Source organism: Camelina sativa, chromosome 1 (genome assembly GCF_000633955.1).
Source record: "Camelina sativa cultivar DH55 chromosome 1, Cs, whole genome shotgun sequence".
In the NCBI taxonomy this organism is placed as follows: Eukaryota; Viridiplantae; Streptophyta; class Magnoliopsida; order Brassicales; family Brassicaceae; genus Camelina; species Camelina sativa.
Window position 1 is genome coordinate 19,844,582 of NC_025685.1, and position 10,658 is coordinate 19,855,239.

Below are 10,658 nucleotides of genomic sequence, written 5' to 3' on the forward strand. Positions count from 1 at the left end.
ATACTCTCCATAAACAATTGGACGGAGAAGAACATTGTTGCCATTTGACACCCAATATTTTCTTAATTTAAGTAATTGGGATGCTTTTTTTTTTTCCCTGCTTCTAGAAGAAAATTCGATCGAATCATTATACGACTATATGAGTATAAGAATATATAATTGTGTGTGTGTGCAAACATTATATGAGTATAAGAATATATAATTGTAGTAAATAAATGGATAATGTACAAAGGTGGTGGGTCAACTAGTTTGCCCTGTCTTCCTATATATTCAACAAGATATAGGGATTAAGGACACTTCATTTTCTCATCCAGGTACATCATTCGGATAATATCATCCATATATATTTTGGATTTTAGTAAAACAAAGGAGCTGAGGTATAAAAATTGGATGAAAGATAACTTAGTTGCATGAGAAAATAGATACTTCGAATGTAATCTGGTTATTTGGATGCGTTAATTAAAATCCTACCAAAAAAGACTGAAATACTTAATTTGTAACATAAATCATGTCAATTTTTTACATGCAGAAAAAATTGGTGTTTAACGTGTGATTGCTAAACTAGGGTTTGCTCTGAATATTGTGTTGTGTTATATTATGTGAATGAAGAGGCAAGTCTATGATATAAATAATGTAAATTTTCTATTCTTCTATTTCTTCGTACTTGTCGTAAGGCCTAAGCCCATTATAACAATCCGCCGCCTAATACTCCCCCTCAAGGTGGAAGGTGAAAATCGTGAACACCCATCTTGCGAAATAAATACAGAAATTGTTGACGTTTAAGGGCCTTGGTCAGGAAATCAGCCAACTGCTCTATAGTACGAATGTGTTTAGTAGATAGAATGCCCTCTTTAATACCATCACGAACGAAATGACAATCTTTTTCTATGTGTTTTGTCCGTTCGTGAAACACGGGATTGGCTGCAATATAAAGAGCAGCTTTATTATCACAATGAAGAGTAATGGGTTCTGAATGAGGAACCTGAAACAGGAGTAGTAACTCCTTGAGCCAATTGATTTCCTGATATGTAAAAGCCATAGCTTTATACTCAGCTTCGGCGGAAGACATCGAGACCGTTTTCTGCTTCTTGGTTTTCCAGCAAATATGTGATTTTCCGAGTAAAACAACGTAACCAAAAAAGGAGCGACGCGTCTTGGGACATGAATTGTAGTCAGAATCACAATAGGCATCAAGATGAAGGTCAGAATCTTTGCTAAACAAGATGCCTTGCCCACACGTTCCTTTTAAATACTTAACAACACGAACAGCCGCTTCCCAATGACGTTGTCGAGGTTCTGCAAGAAGTTGTGCCAAGAGGTGAACAATGTAGCTAAGGTCTGGACGAGTAAGAGCCAAGTAGACCAAACGTCCAACCAACCGGCGATACCGAGATGGATTAGAATATAACTCGCCGTCAACTTTAGCGAGAGCGTGGTTTTGTTCCATAGGAGTATCAATGGGTTGAGCACCAACCAGTCCACATTCAGAGATGATATCCAACGTATACTTGCGTTGAGATATATAGATTCCTTGTTTTCCTCTAGACACTTCAATCCCAAGAAAGAATTTCAGAGGACCTAAATCCTTCATATGAAAGCACTCACTCATATACTTCTTAAATTACGTTGTTAAAGCTGCATCGTTACCTCCAACAATAAAATCATCCACATATATCAGAACATATAGACAAGAACTGCCTTTTGAGTATGTAAAGAGAGAAGAGTCCGTGTAGTTGAATTTAAAACCAAATGCTAAAAGAGCATTAGAAAGCTTTGCAAACCAGCACCGTAGAGCTTGTTTGAGCCCATATAATGACTTTTTAAGTTTGCATACTTGATTAGGTTCTGTTGCGGTGACACCAGGAGGAAGCTTCATTTATATCTCTTCCTCTAAATCACCATGTAAGAAAGCATTATGCATGTGCATCTGAAACGATTCCCAATCACGAGTGGCAGTAATTTTCAACAAAGAGCGAATTGTAGTCATTTTCATGACTTGAGCAAAGGTTTCATTATAATCAGTCCCTTCCTTTTGACGATTACCAAGCGCAACAAGTCTAGCTTTGAACCGTTCAATCGAACCATCCGAGTTATATTTGATACGAAAAACCCATTTGCAACCGATAGCAGTTTTCCCTTCTGGCAATGTTGTAGTGTCCCAAGTCTGATTCTCCTGAAGTGCACCAACCTCATTGTCAATGACATTATGCCAATGTGGATCACGCGTCGCCTCTTGAAAAGAAACAGGTTCGAAGTTGGCACTAATAGAGGCCAAAAACAGCTGTTGTGGAGGAGAGAAGCGATCAAGTGATACATAATCAGAGAGAGGATATAGACACTTACTTGAGGATAATTGAAGAGAGAGGGACGACGCCTGAGGGGGTTTATCAAGGCGTGTGCCAGAATACGTAACATACGGCTCAAGAAGTACTGACTGTATTTTTGTGCATTTGCCATGTCCAAGGTCATCAAGAACGAAGTCGGTATCCATTTGTTGATTGTCAGAAGAGTTTGTCAAAGGATCGACCAAGCTTGAATCCCAATCAAGTCATTCATCGTCGTGAGATTACTTAGAAGCATCTGAAGAATCGATCTGTCTTGTGTCTGAATCAATTGGTCCAACATCTTGAGGCTGGGGAGAAACATCTGATGGTTCGACTGGTCGTGAATCCGGATCAATCAAGCTCTCGCTTGGCAGGTGGCAAGGGATCGACTGGTCTTGTATCCGAATCGACCATCCTTGGGATAAAAATAACAAAACTATCTTCTGGGAGATAAAGAAACTCCCCCTGAGGAGCAGCAGTACCTCTATCATCTTCATTCGCAGGAGTACTGTTGAGATAAGGAAAACAATCCTCGTGAAAAATAACATCTCTAGATACAAACGTTTGTTCAGTTTGTAAATCCATCACAAACCACTCTTTCTTGCCAAAAACGTAGCCGAGGAAAACACATCTAGTACTGCGATCATCAAACTTATCAGTCAAACGGCGAACAATCTTTGCATAACACAGACACCCAAACGTCTTAATGTCATCATACGCAGGTGGTTTATGAAATAAGAGTTTGTAGGGTGTTTTGTCTTGAAGAAGAATGGACAGTGTTCGATTAATCAAATATGTGGCTGCTTGAATGCTTTCACCCCAAAAACTCCTTGGTAGGTTTGCTTGAAAGAGCAAAGCACGCGCAACGTTCAAGATGTGTCGATGCTTTCTTTCAACTCTCCCATTTTGTTGTGGTGTATAGATGCAAGAAGTTTGATGATTGATGCCATTTTCTGCAAAGTAAGACCTCAGACATGTAAATTCGGTTCCATTATCGGTTCTCATAGTCTTGACTTTCTTGTCAAATTGCCGAAGAACCCAAGCCACAAAGTTTTTCAACACCGTAGAGACAGATGATTTTTCAAGAAGGAGATGTGTCCATACAGCTCGATAAAAATCATCGACAATAGTAAGAAAATAGACTGCTCCACAAGTACTTTTTGTTCTATAGGGTCCCCAAACATCACAATGAATTAAAGAAAATAAATCATCATCTTTATTTGAACTGTCGGAAAACGAGACACGAGTTTGTTTTGCTCTAAAGCAAACATCAAAACATTCCTCCAAAGCACTAATACTACTTTTGAAAACACCAATATTAAAAAGGAAACTCAAAACTTTCGATGAAGGATGACCCATTCTTCTGTGCCATAACTCCCTTGTATCCCCTGTCGTAACGCGATTTGACTGAGGTACCACAGCTCCAGCCAAATGATAAACCCCATCACATTCAGTTCCCGCTCCAATCAAAGTCCTCGAAGCTTGGTCATGTATCACACAAAACTGTTTAGTAAAAACAACAGCACTAGCGATATCACGCAACAATTGTGCAGCCGATATAAGTGTAATTGACAGTTCCCGAGCATAGAACACATGACGGAGTATTAATTTCCCGCCAAGGAATAGAGTGCCATGTCAAGTTGCCCAAGTAACTTCATCATTTGGTAGTTTGATGGGACATGGGTCAATCTTATGAAGTTATGTCAAGAGATTGATATCACTCGTCATGTGATGAGATGCCCCTGAGTCAATGATCAAATCAAACCGACTATGAGTTCCATATAAAAACAGTTTTTCTCGCTTACCAAAATATCCCTCTTGATTCGAACCGTTAGTTTTCTTGTTTTTGTCAATGAATTCAGCTAAAGAGCTCCATTGATGGTCCGTGAGTGGTGGAAATCTGGTTAGGGTTGCGTTGGAGGTATTTGTCGTTGGAGCCGATGTTCCACTGACATGTGCGGTGGAAAAAGGAGAGCCACGACCACGTCCTCTTCCTCGAAAGGAACCTCGACCTCGAACTGAGTTGTCTCTTCCCGTATTTTGAGGTGATGGTTCATTCCACCATTCAGGGTAACCAACAATTTTGTAGCATTGACTCTTCTCATGTCCTGTTTTTTAACAATGAGAACATGTCCCAGATTTATGTAGAGATGTTGCAGCTGCCGTCACTGAAAAACCAACAGCTCCCCCTTTTTCTTGTGGTTCCCTTGTTGCTTGAAGATGACGTTCCTCTTTAATGATTTGGGAATAGACACTCTCCAGATTGAGTTCATGGAGCCGAGTAAGAAGATTCGAACAAATCGTTCCAAAACATTGATTATCTAAGCCCATCAAAAACTGATGAATAAGCAATCCATCTTGTCTCTTTCTATATTTCATCATTGATGAGCAGCTTGGACTACCACAACAACATGAGAAACCTTTGTCAACATCTGCTATGTCATCCCAAAGTACCTTCAAGCGAGCATAATATTCTTCCACAGTTTGTCCATCTTGTTAGCAGGTGGTGAGATCGGCGTGAAGTTGATGTTCACGTGTACCGTCGCTGATGGACCAATGATTCTTCATACTTTTCCACATGACGGAGGCATCTTCGACGAGAGATATCGATGATCGCAGTCTTGCTTCCACAGCGCTGTATAACCATCATATGATCATCGAAATCACCATATCCCAACATTCTGCATCTTCACCGTCAACTACTGGTCGTTTGAGAATTCCGTTAAGAAACCCCACCTTACGCTTGGTTCGCAAGGCATTCATCATGAGTTTGGACCATCTTTCATAGTTGGTACCATTCAATAGGATTGGTGTCAAAACCTGTCCCGTATTGTCACTTGTGTTGAGAAAATATGGTGAGATCAATGCTCCTTCACCATTGGAATCGGTGACCACAAGTTTGCCAACACTCTTGTCTTCTCCAGCCATGCTTGATTCACGATCTGAATGAGTTATTCAAAGCAAATTTTTTTCACAGGGCAAAGGTAGGCTCTGATACCATGCTAAACTAGGGTTTGCTTTGATTATTGTGTTGTGTTATATTATGTGAGTGAAGAGATTACAAATATATATACGCAAGTCTATGGCATAAATAATGTAAATCTCCTATTCTTCTATCTCTTCGTATCTTCTAGAATCTTGTCGTAAGGCCTAAGCCTATTATAACAATCCACCGCTAATAGTTATCAAGTAAAAAGAGCATGATATTTCTACAGAAAATACGCTTTAAATCTATGTCATTTAAATAATAGATGTTGTGTTAAGTTTTGAATAAAAAATTAAATTGTTGCTATTTTTGAGAATAGCTTTGTATAATAGTAAATATTTAAAAAGTGAAATATTTATTATATTTAATTAAAAAAACTATATTAAACTTTAAAAAACTTTAAATTTAGATACGTATAAAGTTTAGCTTCATGCTCAATCTGATTTGGAATCATTTTGGTCTTTTTTATAAAAAGACTCTCTACTATTGCCAAAAAGTTTTAACTAATGTGTTGTGTTGTACACCCTATGTTTCATCTTTATCACTACAAGAAAACATGGAATTGCCGACTGCAAGTTGCGACCTAAAACACAGTCGCTAAATTGGAGAACTATAACAGAAGAATTTTACTTTTTTGTTTGCAGGTGTAGTCGACAGCAGGTTAGTCCATATATCCAATACCGTTGATATCTTGCAGGCGTTCCATAGATCATGAGGAGGAAGAAAAATTGTCAAGGACTGGTTAGTTATTCATCTTTACACATAAATGAACAAATGTTCTAGAGATTGAAAAAGTAAAGAACCTTTGATTCATGTTTTAACCTCCGATGTTTGCAGGAACGAAGGTAAATTGTTGTAAGAAGTGCAAGTGGCTATCTCGGTTCAAGAAGTTTGTCTATGTTCTCGATGAACACTTGCAGGACATGCTCGAAAATGAGTTTCAATAACTCTTGTGTTTTTCTGTTATGGACTATTGAACATGACTTGAGCTATTCAATAACTCTTGTGTTTTTCTAGTGCTAACAAAACTCATATTTCTTGTAGTGGTGGGTCTCATGTTATATCATTGTTTGCAGTAAAGTTCAGCATCAAGTCCCTTAGGATTCTGGAGCTTGCTATTGAAGTTCCAGAGATAGCAACTGTAGGCTTACTGAAGGTGTGTGATTAATTTGTCTCTTCCTGTCCGTCTCTTTAGATGTTTCGGTTCTGCTGGGTGCAATGATCAATGTTATTTCATAACATTAGTCATGATACTTAATACTTTTGGTTTTAGAGGACGGTGGAAGAGGTTGTTACTGCTTTACTCGGTGGTGGAATACGTATTGGGGTGTTAGTCCAAGGGAAGAAGGTTAGAGATGACAGCAGCTATACCTCTTTGCTCTGAAACTCATGTTGTTTCTATGCCAACCGATTCCACTTCTTGTACCTCTTTGCTCTGAAACTCATAAAAACTTTTGTAATGATTGTTTGGATGTTTTCTGGAACTTATTATGTTGGATGTATGTTGATACTTATGTCTTTGTTTAAATTCATGTTTGTTATGTTTTAGTTATAGTTTTCATAATCAGTTTTGGTATTATAAAATCAAAGAAATCATTTTTACCTGAATTTTTTCAAAAACATGATAATTAAACAGTCGTAAAACAGACACTAAAACGTACCCAACACAGTAACCAAAACAGTCACAAATGAGTAACCAGATCGATCGCCAAAGCGTTACAATTCAGTCGCTAAATTTAGCGACTGTTTGGCGAGGGAAGAACGACCACAATTATCAGTCGCCAATTAGTAGCTTTGTTTCGACTATTTAGCGACTGATTATTTTAGGGTCGCACTGTTAACCGACTACGCATGTCAGTCGCCAATCAGTCGTTACTAAGTAGTTTGCGACTGTATAGTAACTGTTTTTGTAGTCGGCGATTCCATGTTTTCTTGTAGTGTATCGATTATGTGCGTCTTCACGGTGAAGGCTGATAGAACTATGTGGCTAGGCTCGCCGGGTTGAAGAGAAATGGCAAAAGCTGCAGGTTAAGATGGGTTAATTACCTAAGACCAGACCTTAAGAAGACAAATCACTCCTCATGAAGAGACCATCATCCTTAAGTTACATGCTAAGTGGGACAATAGGTAAAACTAATTTAAGCTTTTCATTGTTTATTTTTGCCACTAGAAATTGATATATTGTAGATTTACTCAAATAAGTAATTTCGCCACTCTTTCTTATTTCAAGGTCTTTTTAACTGATGATTTGTATTAGGTGGTCGGCGATTACTATTTATATTCTGAAGAATGAAAGATAATAGCTTGACCGACAAGTTAGGTCGAGTTTGAGTTCAGTTTGGTTTCATCTATTTTAGATTTTGGTTTATCAAGTAGTTTTGGTATGAATTGTGTGTGATGTAAAAAGCTCATTTTAGTTGTGCCAAGCTAAAAGGGTGAACTCCTTTGACTTTGAGTTTAAAAACTCTCCTAGGCACATTCCCTAAAGAGGACAAAAGAAAAATGATACAGTCTTCTAACCAGATCTCACCTAACTCTTTTTTCTAAAATAAGTATTGTTCATCGGTCCTTCCCCAACCATGGCAAGCTCTAACGATCTAAGTGTGTTTTTCAATGATGTATCCTTCTTGCAAATGCTCCTCCTCACCTCCAAAATTACCTTTTCACTGTAAGTCATCCCCACTAGCGTGCTTTTAAACCTTGTATTCCTGTTTAACCCTTGCAAACCCTCTGTGAAACCTATCTCATCAATGCGAAAACCTTTCTGAAAAACCTATTAGCTTGTTAACAACTTCGGAAACCTTCAGCCTGCTTTAAACCCTGATAAAGAACAAGTCATGGAAAAGAGATTGTCATACCACCAGAAAGGTAAATGCATGGAAAGAGGATACTCTCCACCGCCCCGCAGGAGAATCAGTGCACCTGAGTTTTGGGGCCGACAGAACTTGGAAGAAGGTTTTTCTAGTTTAGCTTTAATTTTGAAGGGGATATGCAAAAAGTTTTGGATAATAGGCCATACCATTTCTACCAATGGATGGTCATCTTTCAGAAATGGTAACCGATAATCTCATACTCTTTCCCATCCATGATTCCTTTCTGGATAGAACTCCAAGGATTCTCCGAGCACTACTAGCAATCCGAAATGCTCCAAATAATCGCTAAGGAACATGGTGAATTCTAGGATCTTGAGATTAATGCCTCGTCTGCAACAATCAAGGTGTTAATCAATGGACTTCTACCCCTAACAAAGGAAACAGTTGTAGAATTCCCAAGTGCAGGAAAAGTGTTTGTTTCCCTGGACTACAAAGGGGTCAAGAAGCATTGCACATACTGTCTTCGACTAACACACGAAGAGAAAGAGTGCCCAGGTTTGGTAAAGGAAACAGAATTGAAAACCAAACAAGGTGGTACCAATCCTACCTCTACTTCAAATCCAATAAAATACAAATACAAAGAAAATAAACTGAATGAGACAGACATTCTATCAACAGTGTTTTCGCGAGTAAACTGCAATTGCAAACTAGCATTCAATATAAGTAAAATTTACAAAATTTTGAAAGAGTTAATATAAAAAAACTGTTTTAAAAATTTTGTTCTCACTAATATTTGTATATAGGTTTTATAGTACAGCAAGTTAGATAAATGCAAAAGAAGAAAACAAAGATGTTTTAGAGATGTTTTAGTTTTCTAGCTTTTTTAAATGGGGTGAAAACCTACCATATTATATGCTCAGTTCTTTATAAATCTTTAAATAAACAGGCCCAATTCATAAGATAATAAAACATGGACCTGATCCAATGCGCACGCACGTGTAACAACCAGCGATAGATAAGGGAGCTGACGTGGCGAATTTAATGTCAAAATCAGAAATTAAGAGTTAATTAGATCTCGCAATTTAGGGTTTTCAGTTTTACCCTTTTTGGTTTGTTTCCTTTCTTTTGTACGATATAAACGGCTTCGAGTTTCGTTTTTCTTTGATTACCTTTTTTTCTCTGATCTAATGGCGATGGAAGATCAATCGGCGGCGAGATTTACCGGAAAAGTTAATTGGTTCAGCGATGGTAAGGGATACGGATTCATCACTCCCGATGATGGCGGCGAAGAGCTTTTTGTTCACCAATCTTCAATCGTCTCCGATGGTTTCCGTAGCTTGACTGTTGGTGAATCGGTTGAGTACGCGATCACGCTTGGAAGCGACGGGAAGACTAAGGCCATCGATGTTACTGCTCCAGGCGGCGGTTCTCTTAACAAGAAAGAGAATAGTTCCCGTGGTGGCGGCGGCGGTAGTTGTTTTAATTGCGGTGAGATTGGTCATATGGCTAAGGATTGTAGCGGTGGTAGTGGTGGGAAAACCTTTGGAGGTGGCGGTGTTCGTAGATCTGGCGGCGGCGAAGGTGAATGTTACAAATGTGGTGATGTAGGACACTTTGCTAGGGATTGTACTAGGCAGAGCGGTGGCGGTCCGTGTTATACTTGCGGAGAGGTTGGTCATTTGGCGAAGGATTGTCGTGGTGGTTCCGGGGGAAATAGGTATGGAGGTGGTGGTCGTGGATCTGGCAGTGATGAATGCTACTTGTGTGGCGGTGTTGGACATTTCGCTAGGGATTGTAGGCAAAACGTTGGAGGTGGCGGCGGTGGTGGGAACACTTGCTATACCTGTGGCGGAGTTGGCCATATTGCCAGAGTTTGCACCAGCAAGAGACCTACTGGTGGTGCTGGTGGTGGTTGTTACGAATGTGGAGAATCTGGCCATATGGCTCGTGACTGTGATCGGAGAGGAAGCGCAAGCAGCGGTGGTGTAGGTGGCAGTGGCAAGTGCTTCAACTGTGGCAAGGAAGGTCACTTTGCAAGGGAATGTTCTTTGGTTGCTTAAAAGCAAAGAAGAGAGTAATGTTCATATACCTCTTTGTTTTCTATTAATCTCTACTACCTAATGCTCCTTTTTGGTGTAATGACTATAGTGTGATTGATAAAGTCGTTTAGGATGGTTCTTTTGGTGTTTTTTCTTATTTCCCTTATGACTGGTATTTGCAAACCTATTCACTGCTTTTGTTGAGGTTATAAGTTTGAGACTTGGATGATATGTGTGTGATTCCATTAGTTGCTGTTTCGTGTTTTTTTCTTTACAATGTGTGTGATGTGATGACATAAAAGATCTAATCTTAGTCTGTAATCTGTTATGCTCACTTCTGTCTGTATACCAAGATTGCTAAAACTTGACTGATCTCTTTGTACTATTGTGGGCAAATTTTATCTTCAGTCTCCTTAGATCTTTTTTTAGGAAAATCTTGTAGTGCTTATTGCATTTGTGATGACTCTTCCTGATTTAGCATTGGAATCCCACGTCT

The 10,658-nt window shown here is 39.0% G+C and overlaps 2 protein-coding genes across 2 annotated transcripts; one reads left to right on the plus strand and one right to left on the minus strand.

The window, feature by feature from the left end:
* On the minus strand, window positions 716-1,609 carry LOC109128321 (uncharacterized mitochondrial protein AtMg00810-like). Its single transcript, XM_019234487.1, has one exon. It carries the CDS (start codon window positions 1,607-1,609, stop codon window positions 716-718), a length of 894 nt encoding a protein of 297 aa, XP_019090032.1.
* On the plus strand, window positions 9,203-10,496 carry LOC104699711 (cold shock domain-containing protein 3-like). Its single transcript, XM_010415055.2, has one exon. The coding sequence runs from the start codon at window positions 9,311-9,313 to the stop codon at window positions 10,181-10,183; it is 873 nt and encodes a 290-aa protein (XP_010413357.1). The 5' UTR covers window positions 9,203-9,310; the 3' UTR covers window positions 10,184-10,496.